This window comes from Cebus imitator, unplaced genomic scaffold, assembly GCF_001604975.1.
Source record: "Cebus imitator isolate Cc_AM_T3 unplaced genomic scaffold, Cebus_imitator-1.0 Scaffold200, whole genome shotgun sequence".
NCBI classification, from domain to species: Eukaryota; Metazoa; Chordata; class Mammalia; order Primates; family Cebidae; genus Cebus; species Cebus imitator.
The window spans coordinates 1,983,708-2,010,872 of record NW_016107515.1 but is presented as its reverse complement, the minus strand read 5'-3'; the positions used below and the strand labels follow the sequence as shown (position 1 = coordinate 2,010,872).

General features: G+C 35.7%; 1 protein-coding gene across 4 annotated transcripts in view; it reads left to right on the top strand.

The window, feature by feature from the left end:
- RANBP17 (RAN binding protein 17) overlaps positions 1-27,165 on the top strand; it is a 392,711-nt gene that overhangs the window by 240,165 nt on the left and 125,381 nt on the right. For all 4 annotated transcript variants that reach the window (XR_001830698.2, XM_017547691.2, XM_017547690.2 and 1 more), the window contains 2 exons: positions 23,700-23,773; positions 24,812-24,892. Coding sequence is in view for 3 of the 4 variants with exons in the window: in XM_017547691.2 (XP_017403180.1) it covers positions 23,700-23,773; positions 24,812-24,892 (155 nt within the window). In the remaining variant the exon portion in view is untranslated. The remainder of the gene's footprint in view (positions 1-23,699; positions 23,774-24,811; positions 24,893-27,165) is intronic.

The following is a 27,165-nucleotide window of genomic DNA, read 5'->3' as shown; positions in this document are numbered from 1 at the left end:
AGTAGAGACGGGGTTTCACCATGTTGACCAGGATGGTCTCGATCTCTTGACCTCATGATCCACCCGCCTCGGCCTCCCAAAGTGCTGGGATTACAGGCTTGAGCCACCGCGCCCGGCAGTTGTCTTTTTTTTTAATGAAATACAGAAGAGAAGCAGAAACTTTTCTTTGGTATAAATTCTTAGGAACAATGCATATTCCAAAGGCCGTAGGGTAGACGTGCCCTTACTTTGTTCCAAAGTTCCTCTGCTCCCTGGTCCTCCATACTTTTCTCAGCAGCCCTTTTGGAGACTTTTGAATGTTTAGATACTGACAAAAATAATGAAATATTTTTATCGGAGCAATAGAGAAAGATTGCATAACAAGCAACAACGAATTACACAGCTTCAAGAAGTCTCACACCAAAAGTTGCTCATGACAGTAGTGAAATTGTTAATTGAAATAGGCCCAAAGTGTATATCGTGTCTAGTCTCCGAGGAGCCACATAATGGGATCCTTATTTCATTCCCCAAAAATAGTGGTTCTATGAGGTTGTGTAGTGGCTTAACTCTTCTTTAAAAACTAATCCCCCCAAAAGTAAGAAAAAATGTATTACTTTAATTAATAAGGTGGGCTTTTAGATACTCAAAGGATAACATTTCAGAGGAAACCACACATTGTGTGTAATAGGCCCCAGGAAGAAGAATACACATTTGTTAATCACCTATAATAGGTAATCCCAAACATTTTACATAAATTTTTTCTGTTCCTCGGAACAATCCCACAAAATTCTGTTTCTAGCATTGGTAAGAAAATGCAGCAAAGGAGGAATGCCTTCTTTTCCTTCTTTTTTACCTTAAGCCTTGGGCATTGGGGTGAGGTGACCAAATAATAATAACAGCTAACAAATAAGGATAAAGAGCAAATTTATCTTCCATGCATATGAGAGTTGAAGAAACACATGGATGATAAGCAGCGTGCCCCAAAGTCTCAGAGCATATTGAAAAGTAGATGAGGCTTTGTTTGTAGAAAGGGGAGAGCAAGAAAATATAATTATCAAGAGGAGGATGCTGTTTATTGTGTAACTTCTATGTGCCAGTATTCTGCTAGGTGCTTCACACATGTAATCATTTTAAGCCTCACGACAATCATATAGGGTAAATGCGCTTTTCTTCATTTCACTGAGGGGACCTTGAGGGTTAGCATGGTTAAGTAACTTTTTCAAAGTCATACAGTTGGTAATTGTTAGGACAGAAATGAAACTCAGGTTCTGCATGTAATATCCTCTTAAGACCAAAAAAAGGTAAGTTGTACCTTATATGTTGTAAAATATGTTGTGTTTTTTCTAGGAAACATTTTTCTGGGAGAGGGTAGATATCTTTGATCAGATTCACAAAGAAGTTCTTAACCCCCCAAAACAGAACAACTTCTATATTATGCCATCTTAAGATAAGCAGTAGAGAGCATGAAAATTGGAGCTATGTGAGCCTTGTTTTCATAGTTCCCTTTTTATAATAACTTTTATCCAACTAACAGTAGCAAGTTAAACCAGAAAATACATATATCCTTCACAATCCTTTAGGGCTAAGAAGCCTACCTTTGATTTTGTTGGAGAAGAGGTATAACGTACTGGGTGAAAGTACCGTTGCTGGAGTCGAATGTTTTAAATTTAAACTCTAACTCTACCACTTACTCATTCTGTTATGTCAAATAATATACCTAATTATACTATGTCAGTTTCCTCATTTATAAAAGTAGAATCGTAATAGTACTATCTTATGGTATATGTGAGTGTTAAATTAGTAAATGTGTGTAAATTACATAGTGCAGACAGCAGTTTCCAGAGAACATTTGATGATATTTAAAGATATTTTCGATTGTCACAATTTGGGAGAAGGGTGCCGCTGTCATCTAGTGATGGAGTCCAGGTGCATTTTATAGTGCACAAGGTAGCCCCACAACAAAGAATTGTCTGGCCTAAAATGTCAGTAGTATTGAAGTTGAAAAGCCCCAGTTTAGCACAATGAGTGGCATACACATTTTTATAAACATGCTATTATTTTGTGCTGAAATCTAAGAAAAACATGGAAGAACAAGTAAAATTATTATATAATCATCTTTTCTAAGCAGCTAAAGTAAAATTTTTAATCTCAGATATCACACTTTAAATTGTAGTCAGAACTTCAATATTATATGGAAAAAACCATATGAATTTTTGATGGTGTAAATGAATATGAAACCATACTTGATGCTATCGGATACTTGTAAATAGTTTATAGTTTAATCCTATCTAGCATTGATGTACATATATATATAGAGAGAGAGAGAGCACGCATTTCATAATCATATATAAAAAAGTAATTGGTTAAGAGTATGGGCTTTGACATTATTCTGGCTTGGGTTTAAGTCCCAGCCCTGTCACGTACAGATTATGTGACTCAATAGACACATAACTTCTCTGGGTCTCAATTTCTTTTGTGGTAAATTGTTATGCTAATGTGATTGATGTGATATTAATGTGATTTCTTCATTGATAAAATTGTGATATTAACGTCTACCTGCGTCACAGACTTACCATGTTGATTAAATGAGATAAAGTATATAAAGTGCTTAGCATAGTGCTTCCTCATAATGAGCACTCAGCAAACAATAGCTGTTCATATTACCGTCATCATCCCTGTCCCTGAAACTTCAGTACGAGTGATGTGGTAAAAACTAGGATGGCCAACTAAGAGACTGATTGCTAGTAAAGTCAACCTAATCATAGGTTCTGTAGCTACCATGTACAAGCTGTCTAACTTTACATACTGTCTTCACCCATTCCATAAAGTCACCTCAACTTCCCTGGCCACTGTACAAAGGTCCCTTTCCTCATTTGATATCTACCAACATCCACCCTTAGCATCCCTAACCTCTTCTGGAGATACACTTGATCTTTTTTCCTGTGCCGTTTTTTACTGAGCTCTGAGCTATGCTCATTTTTCATGTGTCCACTGAAGTCCACATAGTTATATATATTTTCCCCAAAAAAATCCCACATCACACGAACAAAAAAATCTAAACAGGAGAACTGTTTCCAGTCTTGGGTTATCTCACCACATGACTGTTACTTTTATTCTTGTCACGTACCGTATTTCACTTACTGTATCAGCTTCCTTCTGAATTACATCATAATCTCCTTTGAAGTTCCTAGATTAGTTTTTTCAGAGGCAAAACAAAAGTGAAAGATTTTATGAGAAATGTGTAGTTTGGTTCCATATGCGGTAAAGACATGCTGTGATTGCCTTCTTTCAGTTTCTAGAAGCTAATTTATGGTACTTTCTTTGTTTACTGTACTTGAGCAACATAGAATATACTCTGCAGACACGGTTTAAGCTCTGAATTAGTTTGTATCTATCTATATTAATGTGTTTTGTAAGCCAGGCCTTAATATACCTTTATTGTGTTCTTTTGAAAGTAATTCTCTTAAATCTATGGAACATGTCTTTATTTTGAAGAAAGATAAATTTTTCCACCCCTCTAAGATTAAAATAGTGAGAGAAACCTCAAAAAAGAGGAAATCATATTTTAAAATAGCAACGATCTCCCGTGTAGACTCTTGGTTTGCAGGTTGTTAGTCTTCATCCTCTGTATCAATGGAATGTATCACATAAGCACCAGTGAACAGATGTGGGGGTAGGGGGAGGCAAGCAGAGCGTTGAAGCAGGAACCAGCAGCATTGGCAAACCAGCAAATGCTTCTGTTTTGCTAAGCACCTGCTTTTTTTGTATTCAGATTGTCCGAAAGGTGTGCTTTTATATTCTCTTTACCTACTGTCAGCCATTTTGGAATTGTTAAATGCTTTGAAAGTAGTTGAGAATTTTTTGCAGTAAGCTGGGAATCTATGCCACCCTTTAAAAACCTTATGTTTTTAGGGTATTCCCATTTAATCCTCCAGAGAATAATTACTTTTTAATTTAAGTGCAATGTGTTAAATGTTACATAATTAAAATGTTTTTCTCCCCATCCCAATTACTCATTCTTAGAAATCAAAGCTTAAATTGCCTAAATAGATATTTGGCCATAGTTTGATAACACTAATAACAAATTCATAGTGACTGAATGTAAATGTTTACGTGTCCCTTCTCATTAAAAAAAGAAAAAAAAGAAAAAAGCATTACACAATTTGATGAAAGGCACTAATTTTTTATAAGCTTACCTACTAGATGATATGCAAGTGATATTCTCAATAAAAATATATAGTATTTATAAGTATTTTGCACCAGATACTACGATAGGCATTTTGTCCACATTATCACAAATCTTCTCTACAGGTATTATTGTCTTCATTTTTATAGATGAAGAAAATGATTCTCCAAGAAGTTGAGGAAATTGTTCATCCTCACATTTGAGACTGGACATTAACTCTGGTTTCTTCAGCTCTTCTACATTGCTTTTCGCCGGGTATGGTGGCTCACGCCTGTAATCCCAACACTTTGGGAGGCTGAGGCAGGTGGATCACCTGAGGTCAGGAGTTCGAGACCAGCCTGGCCAACATGGTGAAACCTCATCTCTTAAAAAAAAAAAATTTTTTTTACATTGCTTTTCAAAAATTCTGTCATACCTGAGAGATGATTATGTGATACAAGGTTTCTGCATAAGAAATCAAAGGTGGTGCATTTTATTTAGTTGGAAGTGAGCAGACTTCATTTGGTTTGTTCAATTCCTAGCTCTTTTCTAATTGTCTACAAACGTTTTGTTCCTTTTCTTTGAGAAGCACTGTTGGCACCTGGTCCTCTGCTTTTGCTTTTTGCAAGGTTTTTCTAAACGCTTATCTATAAATAGAAAAGGAACTAGTTGAAGTCTCTATAAAAAATTACAGCAGTGAATTTGCTTTTCCCTAAAGTTTGTATCTGTCTACTGGGGCCTCTAGCAACCTTTCAAGATTGTGATCATAATATAATGCTATGTTAACATTTTTATGACCTTTGTCACTACCTAGAAATGTGGTCTCTGCAAAACGGACCTTGAAGATGCGATAAGTGGAGGTTCAATTCAAATAATTTAAAAGCACAGTGTTAATAGATATAATCCATATTTATATTTCACTTTCCTAGGGCAAAGCTCACATAAGACCATAGAAATCAACATTATGAAAGAGTCAGGCCTCTTTGGCCTAGGAATTTAAACACTTGAAAGGGAAGATCAGGTTTTTGGTTTTTAGTTAGGATATTGGAAGGACTTGAAAATTTCTGAAATATTTAAATATTAATATAATATAAATAAATGTTAATTTCAGGGAAAATAAGCAATTCCACTTTCTCTGGTCGATAATAAAATTTACAGAACTTGTCCCAAGCAATGGCACAAACTAAAAATATAAATAGACTTAATAAGTTCATGAATTAAAGATTGCTAACAAGTTATTATGAAAAGATGTAAATATCTGGGCTGCATTTCCAACCCTATGAGGTTGATGGTCATTGGTGGAAAGTAGTTCATTGAAGCCTTAATCAGACAGTTATGAAGTAGGTGAGCCATTGAGCTGATGCATTGTGTTCTTATATAATTAACCTAGGGGGTAGTAATCACCTCCTTCAAGTTCCTAGCTTTCCTCGAGCCTTACTCTAGTTCAAGGAAAAAGAGCCAAAATTGTTGGCATTTTGCCGCCTTGACATTTCAATTTCCAAACCTAACTACCTTTCTTCAGTCATACAGCTAAACCAGAGAAGAGTGGTCTTTCTGCATTAGGAACTGTGGATTTAGAGTCATTTTGTTGTATATTTCATTGAACTCTTGGGAGCAGATGAACTCCCCCAAGGAACTGGGTATGTAAGGGTGGAGGTCAGTCTCAATTCAAGAATGTGAAAAATAGAAATTTCTACCCGAAAATAAATAATTAGAAAAGTGAGAAACCAGAGTAAGATGTCCAGGAAACTCAGAATACGGAGGAGAAAGAACACATGGTAACAGAGGCAATAAAGGGCTGCAGAGGTCGGGCACAGTGGCTCATACCTGTAATCCCAGCACTTTGAGAGACCGAAGTGGGACGATCACTTGAGGTCAGGAGTTGGAGACTAGCCTAACCAACACAGTGAAACTTCATCTCTACTAAAAATACAAAAATTAGCTGGGTGTGGTGGTGGACACCTGTAATCCCAGCTACTCAGGAGGCTGAGGCAGGAGAATCACTTGAACCCAGGAGACAGAGGCTGCAGTGAGCTGAGATCATGCCACTATACTCCAGCCTTGGCAACAAGAGTGAAACTCCATCAAAAAAAAAAAAGGTGGGGCGGGGGGAGGGGGACAGAAAGATAAAAGCCTTACCCCCTCTGACTCCAAATTATCATGCACAATGTAATCAGACAAATCTTAAACGTCACTCTTGTCATAGGGTTCTTCCCACTTAAAAATCTCTCTATTGCCCACGGCATCAAGCCAGCACTCTGGTTTTTAAGGTTCTCCATAATCTAGCTCCATCTACTGTCCAATTTTTAGTTTCCACAGCTCCCCTCTAGCATGCTGACTCCCATCTTTAACTTGGATTATACTGCTCACTTCTTCCTTCTGCCCACACACACGATCCCCATCCTTTAAAGTTCTATTCAATCATACACACTTACAGTTCTTAGTACCTGGGTCATATTTGTTGTTAAAACTTGGTTAAATAAAATGGCAATGCTCGCACTCATTCATTGTTTAATATATGCCAGTCACTATGATGATAAACCTTTTACATGCATTATATATTGTAAGCCTCAAAATATTCTTATGACAAATGCGTCATTAACCTCATTTCTACAGTAAAGTAACTCAACTAAGAGTACACAGGTAGGAAGTGTCTTCACAAGATTTCACCTTAGGTCTTTCTAACTTTAAATCCATTAAATGATGAAGTGTATCATTCCTGATCTTGCTCCTAGAGCATTTTATGCTCTGTGTCCTTTTTTTCTTAACAAAGCTTAAGATTCTTGAGGAAAAGGGCGAGATCTATACATATCTTATATCTGTCATACAACTAGGACAGTGCGAGATTATCAGCTATTTTCTCATTGGTTGGTTGGGTATGGATTATCCCACCAACGTGGTCAGATTTTATGGTGACAGAAGGAGAGAAATTTTATTCTGATCCTCGTCGTAATTCTGAAGTAGGTGTTATTAATTAGAGCAGCACCTTATTAGGAAACAGTGGGTTGGAACTAGCCAGTATTTGGTTTTTAAGAATTGTACATTAGAAAAAGATTTACACAGAGTCTGTAAGAATGTTATTTTCGGCTAGATTAGTGGCACTCTTTTTTTTTTTCTTTCATTCAATACACAAATACTTATAATTACAAATCTGTTTATTTATTATATGCTAAACAGTGGGACACAATATTGCCTAGGGAAAGATACTCCTGCCATCACAGACTGTTGGAGAACACAAAGTTAGTAATAGATAATCATTGTTCAATATAATGAGGCCCATGACTGATATGCAGAACACTGGGAACATATTGGAAGATATCCGATGAGATCTTGGGGAAGACAGGGGAAGACTGACACCCAGTGGGTGCTTGGGTTTCTTTTAGTGTCTTCACTTCTGTATATAACATAGACAGGTAAGACAGGACTAAGAGTTGTATATTGGTGCAAAAAGAGAACAGAAGTGTTCGGCTTCCCGTTTTGCACTTTTCCATTCAAGATTGCAAGCAAGACCAAGCTCTAAATAACAGTTCACTTGAGATTCTTTACCAAATTAAGGGAGTTGAGGACAGAGTCAATGTTCCATCTTTTCCAAGAAGATAATTAGTAAAACAAATGAATTTGACCTACTCCTCAGTTTTCACCAAGAACTACCTGCCATTTCCACTGTCTGATAGATGCCAAGATTATTTTATGTGCAAATCAAGATTTTTATTTACTTATTTATTTGAGATGCAGTCTTGCTCTGTGGCCTAGGCTGGAGTGCATTGGCACGATCTCAGCTCACTGCAACCTCTGCCTCCCAGGTTCAAGAAATTTTCCTACCTCAGCCTCCTCCCAAGTAGCTGGACTTACAGGTGCGGACCACCACGCCCGGCTAGTTTTTTTTTTTTTTTTTTGAGACGGAGTTTCCCCACCTTACAAGCTGGTCTCAAACACCTGACCTCAAAAGATCCGCCCACCTCGGCCTCCCAAAGTGCTGGGATTACAGGCATGAGCCACCATGCCCAGCCAAGATTATGTGCATTGAATGAAATAGCATTTAATATAGTGTTTAATTTGGATTTACTAGAATAAATGTCAGTGAATACATATTTTTCCATAGCAGCTAAGAAGCAGCATTGTCAAACAGTGAAAACAGGAAGTTGGGGAAACCATTCTACTGTATAACTTTGAGAAATCTAATCACTATTTGATTTTACCATCTAAAATATGAAGTTAGGCGGGGAGCGGTGGCTCACTCCTGTAATGCCCACACTTTGGGAGGCCGAGGCATGTGGGTCACCTGAAGTCAGGAGTTTGAGACCAACCTGGCCAACATGACGAAACCCCATGTCTACTAAAAATACAAAAAATTAGTAGGGGTGGTGGTGAGCACCTATAATTTCAACTACTCAGGAGGCTGAGGCAGGAGAATTGCTTGAACCCAGGAGGCAGAGATTGCAGTGATCTGGCCACTGTGCTCACCTGGGCGACACAGCAAGACTCCAACTCAAAAACAAAACAAACAACAACTATGTGTGTGTGTGTGTGTGTGTGTGTGTGTAGTTAATGATACTAACTGTGCCTATTTTGAATGTACATTCTTAATGATGCAAGAGAGAGAATATAATTAGCCTTCTCCCAACCAAAAAGAGGATAATCCAAGTAATTTGAGATTTAAAATAAAAATTTTATGAATGAGATATCAGAGGTAGAGGAAGTGGCCGTAGAGAAAGTAGACATTTTGTTAGTTATTTTTCTTGATCACTAATTGAGGATGATATCATTTAATATCAACTACAGTATGGGGAAAGGCAATACCAATTTCAGCAAACAAGCATTTACTATTAAAAAGCAAAAGCAAGTTATGAAATATAGCAGAGCTGTCCACATACATTGATATATGTTATACGATTATGATTTATTATAATAACTCCCATCTAAGTAACTATGAAAATGAAATAAACTTATTTCAGTGAACTCTTTAAAAAAGATATCTCCCACAAATTACTAATCAAACTGATTTCAAAAGAAAGGAGAAAATGTAGATCTGAATGGAGAAATAGAATGCTACAGAATATAAAATTTTCATTCATTTGTATAGTGGATTGTCATCTTGAAGGAAAGATGAAACAGTTGTTTGTGCTTTGAACATTGAAGCATTGTTCATCATGCATAATTAACAAAGTTGAAATTTTGTAGGTATGAATCACACACAAAAGAGCCACAGCTATGAGAGCTATTACAGGAAATGGAGGAAATTAATAATAAAAGGCAATACACTACCTCATAAATATATTCGCATCGTAAGATTAGAGCATGAAAGCATTAAGAAAATACCCTGGTTAATTTAACAATTTAATCCTGAACATTGGGAATATAGATATTTCAGAATTCATTTGTACATAAACCAGAGACACAAAATAATTTACTTTCATTAAGTAAGATTTTAAATCTTGTGGATTTAAATCCGCAATTCTTGTGGCTGTGTGAAGATAATATTCTTTTAAAAGAAAGATTATAAGCAGAAGATGTTTCTTAATGTTTCTGAAATTACCTACTCTCTACATCTTTCTAAAAGTACTATACTATATTCATTAAGAATCAGAATTGGTACATACTGGGTTACATTCCAGTGATCTTGCCTTCTATATAATTTATTTTAAGTAACTGCTAGAATTATGATTTTTAAAAGACTATGTGATACTAGGAACATAAATTAGAAGAAAAAAGATACTTTCTTAGTTCTTAGTAAATGAGTATGGTTTAATCCTGATTAGAAGATCCTTTAGTACCTTTTTGATGCATGAAATACTTTATTAAAATGTTTTTTAAATAAATTTTGGAGTATTTTATAAAGTGTAAATACATGGGTAGTTTTCTAGAATGGCTTTTATGTCGTGTGAACATGTATAGATCACTATATATTTTGTCCTATTAGCTATTTGGTAAAAGTCCACAATTTGCCAAAATGGTTAATAGGACACAAATATAGACATTTCATATGATGTACCATGTAAATGTAAACCTTTGTAGTTACATGTTTTTGTAGCAAGAGAATTGTTTTAAAAGGCATGTAATTTATTAGCTATCGGTAGCTTCTTTATTGCCTTGCCGCGCTGCAGTAATAAATAAAAGAAAGTGAACTGATTTTACAAATGGCACACAAGGTGCACATTTTGTGGGAAAAAAAGTCTTTTTTTAAAGAATTGGCATTAAATCCTTTTTTTGTGATGACAAAGAGGCTAAGAGTGCAAACTGTATTTTCTGTTTATCGAAAACAGTCTTTTTTTCTCCGGGGCATTTTTCCCTATGATCATCAAGGGATTTCAAAAGCAATAAAGTGTGGAATCATTGTTCGACTTGAACAGTATTAAAACTTAGGTTTTAATTTCAGTGAAGTAATAAGATTTGAACCTGTCTCACATTACAGCACTGTAAGGCATTTAGCAATTGTATTTTAAAGGAGGTTTTTAAAATGCAGCTCACTTGTAAGCTAACTGTCTGTCAGTAATTAATAGTTTTTCTTCAGCATTGGCTGTTGTGATCAGACCAAGAAATATCTGGGTTTTTAGTAACACATTATGATAATTGTGAATGTTTATTCCTAATTAGCCTAAATGTCTAATAATTTTCAGCTTGCTTCTCTGGCTGTTTAAAAGAAAACAGAGGGTGATGTTTAAAGCTACAGTGTGTCTTTGGGGTCTTAAAAATATGAATGTATATGTGCATGTATATTTCAGTAAGTTTTACACCCTGCAAGATTATATCATTTGACTCATTCATTAACCAAGTATTTTATTTTTCATATCAATATCACTTCCTAGTTTTTGACATTATATCATTTATATAGGAAAAATATTGCCAAGTAAGGTACTTCTGTAAAGCTAAACCCAAACTGATGATCTGGACTCTTCAGTACTCAACATTGAAACTTGTCTTTACTTCTGAAAAAGGGCTTTAAAATATGAGCATTTCTACTAAAACAATGTGGCAACATATTTGCTGATGAAGGATTGTATTTAGGATTTTGAATTGCTTTTGAAAATAATTGCCTCTACAAAAGGAAACATCTGTATGATAGCGCATGGTTAAAGCTGCCATCAATTTTTAACATTTGAGGGTTGAGCTATGACCTTTTATGATGACTGTGAACAGTAACTGCATCCATTAGCCATAAGTTTTGTTTCTTTATTTTAGTAGATGGTCTAGACTGTAAATATTAGAGAATCTCAAATAAATCAACATATTATCCTAAGGATACAAAATGTAAGAGCTATTTGTGGTTGGGAACCTTTGACAGATAGTTTGGATGAAGCAGATGATTGCCTGCCTAGCGTATCTGGTCTCCATTGCTATGCCTGCAGGCAGTTTAGTGCTATGGTTGTATATTGATGTCAGGGTTAGTACTGAGTGGCTAGCAGTGACAGATGTCTATAATTACAGGCAATGCTTCCAGTATTTCTGAAAAGCCAGGCTATGTTGAACAATTATCTTATTTCTGCCTTGCCAAAGAGCATGTTCCAATTGCTAGTATTAGCAATGGTGAATATAGCGCTTTATCTGCTGCCTTGGGACAAATGTGAGAAAAGCACTTGGTTATAAAACATAAATGCAAAATATTTTTTCAACATTTTAAATTAGTTAAGTTCAGTGTTTTCCTAATTTTTATCTCCCCATAATGTTTCTTTTGAAGGAGTCTTGAAATATAAAAGCACATTTGGCATACTTATTGGAATTTTGTTTTCCCCTAGGCCTTGCGTGGCTCCCCAGCGCCAGTATCCCTTGCTTTACTGAATAGACGTGTTTAAGCAAGTTGGCGTTGAAACAAGTTTCTCCTATGTGAATTGCATTTTCTGGTTGACACCCATTACAAAATTGGAAATGCATTTCCATGGAAAATCTCCTACGCCCAGTAAGTTTCATCGGAAACTTTTAACAAGAAAAATTATAACGTGACAGAAAATTTCGAAATGTGCTAAACACCTTAGTACTGGTGTCTTTCCATCTGCTGAGAATTGCAATTCTCAAGTTTTGCTGTAACCTCTCTCTCTTTTTTTTTTTTTTAAGCCTTTTGACCATTTATTGTCCATTTCTATCTCTAAATTTTCATCGTTACTTCCTTTCGTGCTCCCTCTTGGCCCACTTTTCTGACTCATTAGAAATGTTTTCATGCTTGTTGATACCAGTTTTCAACTGCCCTTTTCATCTGGTCATTTGCACTCATGAGCCATGGGCTGTCATACCACACTTTCCAGCAGATACAGCTGCCTAGCACGTGGCACTCTCTAACCTTCCTAAAGATGAAGGTGTTGGATAGTAAAACATTATCCATGTTGTAAGTCATGAATTCTGTATTTTCAGGTAATGTAGAATGAGAAATATCTAGGAAATATCATTTGAGAATACAGTTTATCTTCAACCATAATCTAACCTGCAGTGGGTTTCTATTTTGCATTTAACCACTTTGCTGAATTATTCATTACATTTTCTCATTTAGTCTTTTCAACAATGTTCTGTTTAATAGATATGAATATCATTTCACAGAAATATGAAACAATTTCAGAATTAAAAGCTTGTTTAGTGGTAGACCCTGGGTTTCAACCAGATTATCTTACTCTAAACCCAATTGGCTTTTCACTGTATCACATTGGCTATGTATGTATTTAGCCATGAGTCCAGGAATGATCAGTTTCAGAGTATGATGACTCATAATACCACATCATAAGTTTCATCTCCATACTAGCTGTTTTATTTCCCAAGAAAAGATTCATTCCTATAACTGAAGATTGGGCCTCTAGTCCTGGCTAGCCATCAGTCACAAGAGAACTAAGCTAGATCGTTGATATTGGATATCCTACAATGGAAGAAGCAACCCAGAACCCATAGCCTAGTATCAGAGATCAGTAATGTTGTATTTAGTTCTGAATGGTAGCCCCTTTCTGTTCCTACTGTGAAAGAATGTCCCTTGGGAGCCCATCACCTAAAAACTCTTCTAACAATTTAAAATTAATGATGGTGTTCTGGAACCCCGTGTCTGTGTACATTAATTTAGTAAAGAAAATTTGGACAACTGGATGGACCTATTGATCTGAGCGGGGAAAACTTTAATAATTTATTGGACACAGTGATATAAATCATCTACTTACATAGTTGAAAACTTACCTTGGAGATAGGAAGCAGGAACTTGTATTGACTCAAAAAATGAGGATGAAAGCTCTGAATTTGGCAACTTAGATGTTACAGATAAGTTCTTGAGATAAAGTATCAGCAAATACCACAGACTATTCTATTTTCCTCCTGATTCCTTCTCTATCACTTTTCCTACTACTTTATTTATTTGCAAGACTCAAACTAGACCCATTATTTAATATTAGAAGTTATGTTACCTTTCATTAAGGCCCTCTCCGCGCTAACTACTACTAAAGCTACTCACAGACCTTCTTAGAACATGTATCTATTTTCTGGTATCTAGTCCAGATAAAGCACAAAGAAAAGGGACATTTCAATAATAATAATAATAGGTAACACTTGTGAAAATTTTACTATGTACGAGGACTGTCATAGGTCCTTCACATAAATTAACCACTTTAATCCTCTCAAAAATTCCACAGATTAGTTACTACTCCCATCTTTTTTATATTTGAGGAAACTAAGGTTTAAAGGGTAAGCAACTTGCTCAAAATTAGTGAGTAGCAGAATCTCACTAGTCTGGGGCATCAGAATCTATTCCTAACTACTTCACTAGACTACCTCCTATTTTGTGATACTATTCTTTGTAACCCTAGTTAAAAGATGTGCTTTTGCCCATCAGAAGGTTACTTGGCCTACTTAAATCATTAGCCTCAGTTGCCACTCTTGTATAATGAAAGTGCTTCATGGGAAACGGTACTAAGAGATTCTTTTTTTTTTTTTTTTTTTTTTTTTTGAGATGGAGTCTCACTCTTCTCACCCAGGCTGGAGTGCAATGGTGCAATCTTGGCTTGCTGCAACCTCTGCCTCCTAGGTTCAAGTGATACTCCTGTCTCAGCATCCCACATAGCTGGGTTACAGGCATGCACCACTATGCCTGGCTAATTTCTTATATTTTTAGTAGAAGTGGTGTTTCACCATGTTGACCAGACTGATCTCGAACTCAAATGATCCACCCACCTTGGCCTCCTAAATTGCTGGGATTACAGGCATGAGCCACCACACCCAGCCAAGATTCTTAAAAATAGTTCTGTCAAATATTGTTTATGATTTATTCTTTTTTAGGACTTGCTTTTAGTAATTGGTTTCTGGAATTATCTCACTGAAGCAAACCCATTGCCATTCATATAACATCCAGAATTTGAACAGGACTTAACCATGTCTGCTCATGGGCCCTAGAATAAAATCAAAGTCCCGAGAATATGATAAGTAACAACCACAGTGATTGACAGCCACTTTCTCCTCGTATTTGAGATTGGGAAGACCTTTTGCTCTTCTCTTATTTCTGGTGCCAGGTGGCAGCTTCCTAAACTGTGGGCTTTTTAGGTTGTATGCCCGAGGAGTGATATACCCAGAGTTCCAGAGAAGTCTTAGAAAATAGTTAAGGTGTGTTGGGTTGCTGATGATGGTGGTGGACCAGCAATCTTTATGCTTGTCTCATTACAGCCGCAGATTCTTATTAGTAAAACAGGCATATGCACACAATGATTAAGTATAGGCGTTCATTGTCTTAATTTCCTTTGTATGCACTATATAACTCTACAGAGTATATATTTTATAGCCAAACGTTCAGTAGTCTAATAAGCAGTATTAACTGCAAAGCCTATGTTTAATGTGGTTGCATAGTACAAAAGCACCCTAGATTTTTTGATGTTAACATTGTTGAGTAACCATTCCAATCAGTTATTAATATTGAAAGCAGAAAGTTTTATTTGGCTACATTGAATAGCATCTGTTATTGAACAATGTCTAGAGCACATGTATCCCTTGTGCCAGAATGTTTCTGGCTGACACCTTTAGGAGGTACAGCGGGTTAAACAAATATTTTACTTCCCAGTTCCCCACTTCTACTGTCACCCTCTCACAAACTTCATCCAGCTTCAGCTTCTTTGCCCTAAAATCTAATCATGTCATCTTATAAACTTGCTATTGCAAAGAATTATAAATATTCCTTTAAATGTCTGAAATGCTCTTTCAAACCACAGTCCCAAAATCCTCTACTAAAATCAAGCCTTCTTCCCAAGCACCTGGTACCATAGCCATAGTTAGCTTCTTTTTGAATGGGCTTGGGGAGATAATATATTTACCCAGGGCTTTACCATGGCTTTATCCATAGAAGACTAGTCTAACAGAAGCTTGGCCCCAGACATGGAGTGAGTTGGCAGCCGGCAGGAGCAAAGCTGTGTCAGGACAAATGTACACTCTCCATTTTCTCTAGTTGGCTTTCAGCTGGTTGCACCACAGGAGTCTTTCTGTGGACTGCATATCCTGTGACCAGTAACTGGTGCACTCAACCCAGGTCCCACTTGGCTAGGGAAGGCCTGTCGGGAGGCATTAGGTTCATGCTGGTGGAGATCCTTAGTCAGTGGCTCCCTGAAGGAAAGTAAGGCAACCAGCCAGCTTCTGTTGAACAGGTGGTAGTTAGACCCTAGATCTGGTCGGGGGTGGGAGGGAAAGAATCTCTCCAAAATTACCAGCCTTGCTGGTTTTCTCATTATACCTGTACTCTTTCTGATAAATTATTGTTTAGAAACTGACTCAAAAATATCCCTGGCAGCATCTGGAGCTTTCTAACTTTTCCACCTTCCTTAGCAATCTGGATTTGGGCCCAAGTTAGAAATGGAAACCCCACTGGGGTGCAAGCAAAAGAGGAAGCATGTTCTTAGCCATGCATCAGTGGAGGCCCCTACTGGGAGAGGGGATTATCACAAGGCAGCAGGCAGCCCTGCACCCCAGCCTGCTGAGTTCATGCTTTGTGCCACAGGATGTGGAGCGAAGGAAATGTGAGGCCAGAGTGGTCACTCCAAGTTTTCTTATACAATAGCTTATTCAAGCAGACTGGGAATGCCTCTTAAGAGATTTGTTAGGTACATGTCCCCTTAGCAAAATGGCCACCACAGATGGTAGGTTCAGATATTCTAATTGAAATAAATATTTAGCACTCATATTTATTTTATACTTCCATAACCAGTTTTTCTTTATCAGATGCCATTCTTTAACTAAGTGAGGTGAGCAGGATTATTCACCTTTTGCTACCTGGTTTCCAGCATAAATTATGGTTTTAAAATTAAATTCTGGCAAAAGATTTTTCTGTCTAATTTCAGGCTTGTATTTAATGATGTTATTTTAAATAATATGGAAAAATTGATCACCCAAGATTAATATGGATCTATTCAGTGTCACTAAGTTTGTGTATTTCATATACAGCAATGATGTTTGTACCATTAATTCTCTCATGATGGTGATAAGTTAATTGTGATTATTATATTTTATCCTGCTTCAGGTGTTAATGAAAGAGCTCAGTATCTTTAGTTCAAATGGTTTAAATCCAAGTAATTAAATGCTCTGTTCTTTCTTACACCTCTCCTTCTTCCTCCTCTACCAATGCCTTTCACATTGATGAGGTTTTTCTTATGGAAAGCACTGAATTGACCTCAAAGGCACTTGAAGCCTAAAACAAAAATATGAAAATGTGTTTCTTATTCATAGTAAGTTATTTCATACTGTGTTCCTAACTTCTCTTACCAAGGAGCATTAATGCTTTCATTGTATTGGATACTTTCCAGTGACAGGTTTTGTTCTACCAATTTACAACCAGTTGAAAACCTTCAATAACAAGTCATCCCAGTATTGAAAATTTACAGTAATATTTGGGGGATCTTTTGTGGTATCACTTTTATATCACCTGATATGTTTTTGAGACTAAATTGCTTCAAAGAAAGTTTATCATCTGATGGCAAAATACTCTGTTGTTGACTTCTACAGCACTGTTCATTTTCTGCATTGAGCCTGCTTAAACAATGTACTGAAGCTCTTTGAAAAATTATAACATCTTAAACATTTATAGAAGGCCTAAGGGTATTAACTTACTGTAATTTTCTGAAGATTCATTATCCAAAATCTTAAGTCATTATAAAAACTCTTTTGAAAACCTATAGAACCAGTGCTTTCTCTTATTTTCTTATTTGCACAGAATGAGAGATTCATTGTTCTTTTTAATTTGTTTCATGTGGTGCTTTTGAGTACATTTCATAGAGGGCTGTTATTGAATTTCTGTGACTGTCATTATATATCCATACAACCTTTAGGAACTAATATGCTGGGTTTCCCAGTTCTGTAATCTACTTCAAATTTAAAGATTGACATAATTAGTTTCCTCAGAGTTATAACCAGAATGTTAGCGACAATGCTGCAGATACCCAAGACCAAGGATTAGGACTGGAAAAAGAAGTTTTAAAAATTATCTCACACATGCTTTTATTCTTTATTAAATTTACAACTCAAAATTATGTTGCTATTTGTAGTTTATGCCCTCATCTGTTTTTCTTACCTAGTTTTCTTTTTAAAACCATATATAAGATCTTTTAAGCTACCTGCAAATTCTGCAGGCAGTATTTATCATTTGATTAGTTGAGAAGCTGGAGAATGTATTGGCTCCAGTATTATGTACTGTCCAAATGCTCTTTTCTTAAGTTTATAAGAACTTTTGCAGTAAAATCTAAAGGGCTAAGAAAATAAAAATATTAAAACAGTTTTTTAAGAGCATGCCTTCTCAAATATGTAATAATGATAACTCCTTACATTTCTAATCACTTTCTATATATCAGGAGCTAGAGACATGGGTAACTAGTTAAAATGGGTAATTGTTCTAGCTTCTAAGACAATAACCATTTAGAAGTAGAAAGAATTTGATTTTGTATCCTGAAATTTTGAAGCAGTTGCTTTATGCCTTTAACAAATGCAATTTCTGAGTGTGACTAGAAGGTATTAATTGAACATGCATGTAAAAATTAAGAGTTAATGATACAGATTTTAAGATTTCATTTATTTGTTTTAACCATCTTTATGCTGTGTGAAAATCTTCAAGGTAAGGACCTCCTGATTTTTCTGTTATTTTTCATGTGAAGAGCCTTCTCTTGAAAAGGTGTTAACTGACCACTGTAGCATCTACTATGCAGAAGGCTCAGTGAAAGGTTGTAGAGGGAATCAGCATTTGTTGAGTAACTACTAAATGTCAAGCTCTGAGTTTGGGATCATCATTTAATCTTCTCAAAAGCCCATAAAGTAGGGGGGTTTTTTGTTTCCTGTTTTGTTTTGTTTTGTTTTGTTTGAGACAGAGTCTCACTCTGTGACCCAGGCTGGAGTGCAATGGTGCAATCTTGGCTCACTGCAACCTCCGCCTCCCAGGTAAGCAGGTCTCCAGTCTCAGCCTCCCGAGTAGCAGGGATTACAGGCACACACCACTACGCCTGGTGAAGTTTTTGTATTTTAGTTTAGGGTTTCACTGTGTTGCCCAGGCTGGTCTCAAAACTCCTGAGCTCAGGGAGTCCACCTGCCTTGGCCTCCCAAAGTGCTGGGATTACAGGTATGAGCCACCTTGCCTGGCCTAAAGTATTACTATTATTACTGTTTAATAGGTAGGAAACCAAGATTCAGAGATTTTAAGAAACACCTAGTTAGTGGCAGATACAGAATTCAAATGCAGATATCTTTGGGACCAAAGTCTGTGCTTTTTCCACTTGCTACGTTTATCACGACAGTGTTCTAAGACAGTATACTAGTAGAGATGTAAAGAGAAATAGACATTTCCCCTGCCTTCCAGGAGTACATGCTTAAAATAGTGGAGGAAACATATTCACATAGAAATCAATACTACAAAAATATTATAGTCTATTATGTTTTGAGAAGTGCCATTAATAAACTGGCAACAATGAATGCTCTAAGGTTTCAAATTAGGGGACTCTTCTTCTTTTTTTTTTTTTTTTTTGAGACAGAATATCACGCTATCACCCAGGCTGGAGTACAGTGGCACGATCTCGGCTCACTGTAGCCTCCACCTCCCAGGTTCAAGTGATTCTCCTGCCTCAGCCTCCTGAGTAGTTGGGACTACAGGCGCATACCACCAGGCTGGCTAATTTTTTGTATTTTTAGTAGAGACGGGGTTTCGCCATGTTGACCAGGATAGTCTTGATCTCCTGACCTCATGATCTGCCTGCTTCGGCCTCCTAAAGTGCTCACAGGCGTGAGCCACCGTGCCTGGCCCCTAGGCAACTCTTCTTACTGAATCTACAGGGAGAGCTTCTCCCAGAAATATTATTTAAGCATTAAAACCACATCTTTTAAGATGACAGCATTTTACCAATGTTCATCCCTGATGAGTAGGATTTTGGGTATATTATTTTACAGGGGGAAAAAATACCTGCCTTTTATGTTGTTAAAGAATCGTGTATGAAATGGGATTGACCAAACTGTACATTTTAACACTATATTCTTTTTATTTGTTTAAAAAAACATTATTGAGTAGAAGCATGTGAGATTTTTAAAAAACAGAGCATCATTTCTGCTCTCAGAGAGCTTACAGTCTATTATACAGGCATATTTTGAAATGCAGAAGAAGAAAAGAAGGGAGGAGGGCTCAGAAAGGCGAAAACTTGGTTACGGCGTGACCTCCCTGACTATATGAAACACATAAGCGAAGGCATAACCATATATTCAGTGTCGTTGTATTGTCCATCCTTCTCTGAAGGATGACCACACAGATAGATTTGGTCTGTTATTTCTTAGATTTTTACTCATTTTTTTATTGTGATGAGATTATCTTAATAGATTCTGAAATAAGAGACAAGGAATCTGTGTACTGAAAGTGAGTTTTTTTCTCTTCTTTCATTCCTATGCCAACTCCTATATACTTCCTTAAAATAGATATTGCAATACAATTTCTTCTTGGTATCACAAAAATTATTTCAGGTGAAATGGTAAAAGTTGTAGAAATGTTGAAAACTCTAAATACTATGTTAGAGCATTTTTCTATAGAAGATTTTCATTGACTTGTGCTTGATGATAAACAATTTTGTAGGTATTTCCTCACTGAACAAATTACTTCCCACTCCCAAATTATCCATGTTTATGGGATAATTAAATTTCAAATGTTCGGAGACATTTTCATGTTATCTGCGTGTTATCTGAATGATAAGGTACCTTGGAAAACGAGAAACAGTCTTTTAAAAGAAACGCTGTAATCATACATTGATTTTAAATGACCCTGTCACACGTGAAAACAAATCAGATTGTTGCTCTTAATGAGCTTTTCAATTTACTATTCAGTAGATCAGATAAGTGGGTTTAAGAGGTAATGATCCTGTTTAGCACTCAAGCTTGACCGTCAGATCCCGGTAGTGGAAAGAACTCCCCAAGGACAAAAGCGTTGACACAGTTCTAGATGGGATAATGGGAATCAAAGCTAATGGATGATAAAAGGAATGGTGCAAGTTACAAGGATAATTGTGGATTAAAGCACTGCCATGTGTCAATGTTGACTGTTTTCCTAGTATATTATTGGGTCAGATGTGATGCTTTGAGAAACTGTTTTGACAGCAGAGCACAACAGACCTGCCTGCCTAGCTTCCTCCTCTCTTGAATGCCGGGAACCCGTTAGGAAAACCTCCTTGTAGGACCCATTGAATTAGCAAGTACATTTTTTAATGTTAAAACTTTTGAAATGCTTAAAGTCACATTTTAGTTGTTATATTTTTATGATTCACTCTCAAATGAATAATAAAATGATTAAAACAAAAATTATATTATTTCTGAGTTTTGCCATAAAAATCGGCATTTATAAAGTCTTGAAAATGTAAAATTTGATTTTACAGAAGTCCACTGTAGTTACCATGTTGTCCAAAACAAGAAAAGTAACCAGGAAACATGTAAATACAGTAAGAAGAAAATAGGCGATTTGAGATAATCCCATGGCCCCACCCTTTCCAAAACCAATATGTCATGTAATTTATTATTTATTTCATTTATCTATATAAATTACTCTGTATACCATCAAACAACTTGTGCTTTGAGTTGTAGTAGAGCTAGTTTAAACGTATCCATTCATGCCTTCATCTTTGTTAAACAAACGTGCCTTTTAAATTCTAGTCACAGTTAAAGGCACACAGTTTGTGTCCCTGAAACCAAGCAAGTGAGCAAAGCAGGGCACACAATAGGGTATCTGATCCCTACTGTTAGTTGATTTTATAAAACTGGTCTTATTTTAAGGATCGCTTTTGACAAGTGTGCCACTAAAATAAAATTAAAGACGATTGCTAGAATCAATTACTAGATAGTCAGGCTGCTCTCCCTAGTTTTTCTTTTTCTGTTGTAATTTATGATTCTATGTATTTTGTCCATAGAATCCAATATATGCTTAGTATGAAGGGTCATTTTTCATTCTTTGTGTAATATTCACATTATAATATAGTCCTAGTGGATCCAGACCCTGTCTTCTGCCACCACACATTAAAAATAGTATTCGCTTGACAAATATTGCCTGAGGTGTAATATTAGGGACACAAAGAATAAGGCATAGTGTCACCCCTCAAGAAGCACTCAGTGTAATGAGGGAGATTGACATCCAAACAGTTACAGTGTAAAAAGCAGCATGATAGAGGAACGGACCAGATGTTTGGGAACATAAAGGAGAGTGCAACTCACTGTGCCTAAGGCTTCAGAGGAGATGACTTTTGAGTGACTATGAGGAGAAAAAGATGAAGAAGGCTGATTGAGGTACAATGACCAGCACACGAACATGTAAAAATCTGAAATTGCATGAGATGCCTCAGTGATCTATCGGCATTTTATATGTCGCTTGAGGTTGAGGGAAATGTGGAAGATGAGGTAGGTTGAAGCCAAGTTGTGAAATGCTTTGTGTGCCATTAACCACGTTGATACCAGATTTTCCAAGGGACCCAGTTTGTATACTTCTATATATGAGAGCGGTTTTGCATCATGGTGAGCTGAGGGAAACTTTCCATTCTACATATCATCCTTCTTTTGAGACCTCTTTGTGCTTAGAAGTTTGTGATTATTGAGGATTATTGGTAACTAACTTCTCTAGGTTCTCTCTCCTTAGCTCCCTCTTTCCCCCCCCACATCTTACAAGAAACAGTGGTCACTCTAATCTTACAAGAGATGAAGTCCTACTCTCATGGACAAAGTCACATATATATAATCATTGAAATGTTTTTCTGTAGGGCTCAGAAGTTAGTGAGAAAGGCAGCGGGAATTTGAATCTCAATCTTCCTCTCTCTCTCTCTTTCTCTCTCTCTCTCTCTCTTCCCCAGCTTCTCTCCACCAGTCAGCCCTTCCTTCCTTCTCTCACCCTCTACACCCAACTCCTTCTCTCCCTCTTTTCTCTACCTCTGAGTCACTCTATCAGCCTGAGAGACAGGCTATATCTGACCTCCAGACACAGGACTCAGGTTGAAATCCTGGAACACAACCTGCTGGTACAAATGGTGTTTAAAATTCAGATAAGAAATTTCTACAATGGCAGCTTTCCTCCCCTCTATGACGCTATAACTCTGGGTGATTTATGTTGCCCCTGTGATTTTTATCTTACCTTTATGACCTATGGTGGTGTATCAAGCTGGTGTTCAGATATAAAAAAATAAAAAATAAATAAAAGAGGGAGTAGAAGCTATGCTGCTGTACATAGGAAATAGGCAGCTTAGGAGAAAGGGTGAGAACACAATCACAGAGGATCAAATCACAGAAGAGAAATCCCATACAGCTGGTGTCTGGCAGGGATAACCTGGAATCACACCAGAGCATCAGGGAGTATCGAGGTGTCAACCCACCTCTCAGCTTTGCCAGGCTAATAGGGAGTATTCCATTGGTTGCTAGTGGCATTTTCCCACTTGAAGTGGGATATGTATTTATAAGCTCAATGTGGCTTGGATTGAGACTGAAATATTGCACCCCAAACTCTGCAACCAACACTCCCTAACTGGAAGCTTAGTGGATTCCCAGGCCCTGATGTTTTCAACAGAGAATCCCTGAGCTTGGGATTTCAGTGTCAGCATGAAAAGTAAGACCCACCTCTATATTTGGGGAAGCTTAATTATGTAATATTTGAGGAGAATTTCTATAAGCTCTTTAACTTCCTTTGATTTTTAAATCCTTATTCTTATAACTGCCTTAAATAATCTGGAATGGTTAATATTTTGCTGAAATCTAGAATAGGTAAAAAATGTTTAAGTGTTAGAGCCTTTTGTTGAAGTACTGTACTCTCCAGCCCTTTGCATACCTACTCCCATCTTCAAGAAAAGGGTGGTCTACCACTTTGAGAAAAAAAAAATGTGTGTGGTGTGGTGGGAGTAAAATGGATATATGAGTGTGTTTGTGTATAAGTGTTTATATATTTCAAAACAGGAGAGGTCTGGAGGAAAAAGCAAATTTTAAAAGTATAAGATTCTTTGAAAAAAATTCATTTGCTCTCCCACCCACTCCCTACTTCAGTGTGGATGCAACAGTGCATTAAATCTTATGTTTGTTCAATTTGAATAGTCTTTTGAAAATATATGTTAATAATAAAGCTTTTAACAATGTTTTAATGCAGGTATATGCTCGTATGTCGGAAGTCTTAGGGATAACAGATGACAGCCATGTTCTAGAAACATTCATGACAAAAATGTAAGTTCTTGTTTTGGTCTTTAATTTTTCTGTTGTTGTTGTTTTAAATGTAATAGATTTTTTTATTGTGTTTAAGTCTTTATATATATGTATATATATATATATATACTAATTTTTTAAATAAAAGACTTTTAAAATTATGCTTTAATTGTTAGAATGTTAACAGTGTTCTTCACTGAAACTTAATTTCACATATTGAAAACTCATCATCCAAAGGACATTGTAATTTGTCACGTTTCCATACAACTGCAGTGTGCAGCATCAGATGATGACTTTAATAGATTTACAGACCTTCACTCTTCAGATCAATTGGGCAGCATTTTTTTTTTTTTTTTTACTTTAAGAAGGAAAACACCCAATTTCAAAGACCACGTGTAGAGATTATTGCAAATTGAAATCATTGAAAGAGGTCTGATAGGACATTCGTTAGTTCTGAAAGGAACCTATGGCTAGCAGAGACATATTCATGGAAACTGGCCTTATATTGGACTTATGAGCAAAATAAAGTAGTTTCTAGTCATGGACATAACTTTGTACACTTAGCCAGACTTGTATGCCTCCACCTGGCACCCCACTTAATCTATATAACAGACAAAGAACACTGTCGTGATTGCAGAGAACAAAGCTAGATAAACAATCATGGTCATAAGAAGTAAGTTTTGGAGCCACAAATTGATGGTTCATTATTTGGCGGTAACAGTGAGCCCCTATTTGGCTTGCTTTGTAACTCCTGCTTTTCCTCCCTAATATGTTTTGAGTACAAACTTGATGTTTTCCTGTGAAACACTTAGACAACTTTTAAATTTACAAAACTAAATATATAGAATCATATACCATTTGGAGAGCAATATTCATTGTAGATTGTATATAATTTTGAATATGCTATAAAAGAACAGAAAATGTTTTTGAGCCCGTTTTTCACTTTCAAAATACTTGTGACTCAGGTAACCAAACTTGCCTAAATGTATGTGTGTTCTCTGGTTCTCCCTAAACAAGCAAGTATCTTACTTATAATTAAAGACTTTTTTTCATATTTAGTGTTACAAACCTTAAATACTGGGGAAGATGTGTGCCTGTAATTTCAAGGACTCTTCAGTTCCTAAATGACCTTTCTGTTGGATATCCTTTTCACTGTACACCTGACAGTATGTATAAACAACCGAGCAAGTGCATTTAATTAGCCAGGTATTTTCCTTGTTTATAATTTTTGTATTTTTTTTAAATAAAAAGGCTTTTTAATTAGCCTTATCTGTAAATGCATGTTTTTGAAAGATTTTAGTTATATACTAAGAAGCATTTAGTCAGAATCCCGGTTGAATGTATATGGACATATGGATTCCTAAGTAGTTACATTTATACTCACCCAGGCAAATAAATTGTTATGTAAGAAAATATGCAACCACATGTATTTAAGTTTATGCTTGTTTGTAATTGTCAGAAATTCTTGTTCTCAAAGAAAGCATGTAACTTAATTATAAAGAGGTCATAATGTTATAAAAATACTACCTTATAAAAACTGAATTCCTGTGAGTAAATATATCTCTAATATTCTTCAGTTGAAAAGAGCATCATTTTCATTAGTTGAAAGGCACAATGGAGTAATACTAAGAAAATGATAAGCTTTTTGACCACTTCTTTGATTATTGGCCCTACCAAATCAACATCTAATCAAATCTAAAATAAGATTTCCCATTATACATTAAATGTTTAGATTTCTCTGTCTAGCAGATTTTTAAAATTCTAAAACCAAGAATCATTCTTTCTTATGAAATTATAGTTGACAGTATTGTCATATCTCTAACAACTAGAGAGAATCATGTAGATTGGCTTTTCTACATTAGCTATCAAATATATAGGACTTGGGAAAAATAAGTGTTGGATTAGTTAATCACTAAGATTAGCTGATCTTTTAATATGAGGACAAATTCTGAAAATGGTGGCATTGGATGGAAACCTTTAATGTAGGTTCATTCCAAGAATATGTTTATGTTAGTTAAGTTTAAAATTGTATTCCTTGGTAAACCATAAAAGATTTCCCAAGTATTAGACACCCACTTTTGTGCTGGAATTTAATATGCAACTTTTTATTGGAAAATAATCGTCCTTGTCTGGCAAAATCCACCATGCAATATTTCTGTTAGTAGGTATAATGCAATAAAGACAGGGAGGGCTATTTATCACTACAAATTTTGAGGATTTCAGGATTCTTTTTATTATTTTAATATATTTCTTTGATATTAAATCAGAAAAATGATAAATTACACCTGTCCAGGCTGTTTTTCCTTTTTACTGGAAAGTGATATACAACCCAATTCCAATGGTCATTTGGCTTTTTAAGATACGTATTTTTTCTTATTAAAAAAAAAACTCAACCCATATTTTTTTCTAATAATAATGCTGAAATACTCTTTATTTCGAACATATGAAGTGGTTTATAAGTACTTCCTAGTATTGCAAACTCTGGCCTTTTCACAATGAATTACTTTGAGAGCATATTATCTGCAAAGAAGCCTCAGTTATTTTATAGCACATATCTATTGTTTAGATTTACCCTGTTTTTTAGGTTTAAATTGATATTTAGTATAAAATTGATTTGATTTGTATTATTGTAGTGTAATTTGCATAATGCCTAATTTATTTTGTATCTGCTATTTAAGATCTTTTTCCTATCATATTAAACCTGTTATATATTCTTTAATTCAAATATTATAGCCTTTTATTTTACATGCTGTTTATTGCTTTTGAGTTCTTGAAGTGAATAAAAAATCATATTTTCAGAAAATTTACTAGATAAAAGTTTAAAAGCTGTAATATTTTAAACCAGGGGATGGGAATGATTTCAACATGGGTACATTGATTTATATTTTTTAGCAATTATTTCAGGTTTGCATATTTAGAAATATATATTAGTTCAATTTGATTTCAGTGCTCAGTTATTTGAATTATAAATCATTATGTCCCTTCTAGCTGATCAGTCATGAAATATCTTGAATTCATTTACATAATGGAATATGTGAGTGGTGTATCTGTTTTAGTGCAGTTACTGGTTACCTAATGCATGTTTTGTTGTTTCGAATCGATTTCTTTATGATAATGTGTTTTTCAATCTTGATTTTAAAGCAATATATTATTTCTATATTAGGAATAAGATGACATTCTTCAGCAATAGAAATACTTATGCAAGATCAAAATCATCACCTGTAGGCCCTTGTGAATGGAAATCTGTTTAGATATTAATATTCAAAATATTTTTATTTAAAATCTCAGAAATAAATGAAAAGCATATTATCTCACCATGAGGTTTTTTTAATGTTCTTTATTTATACTGCATGTCTTCAGATACTTTTTGTTGGTTTTTTTTGTTTTGTTTTTTTGTTTTTTTTTTTTTTTTT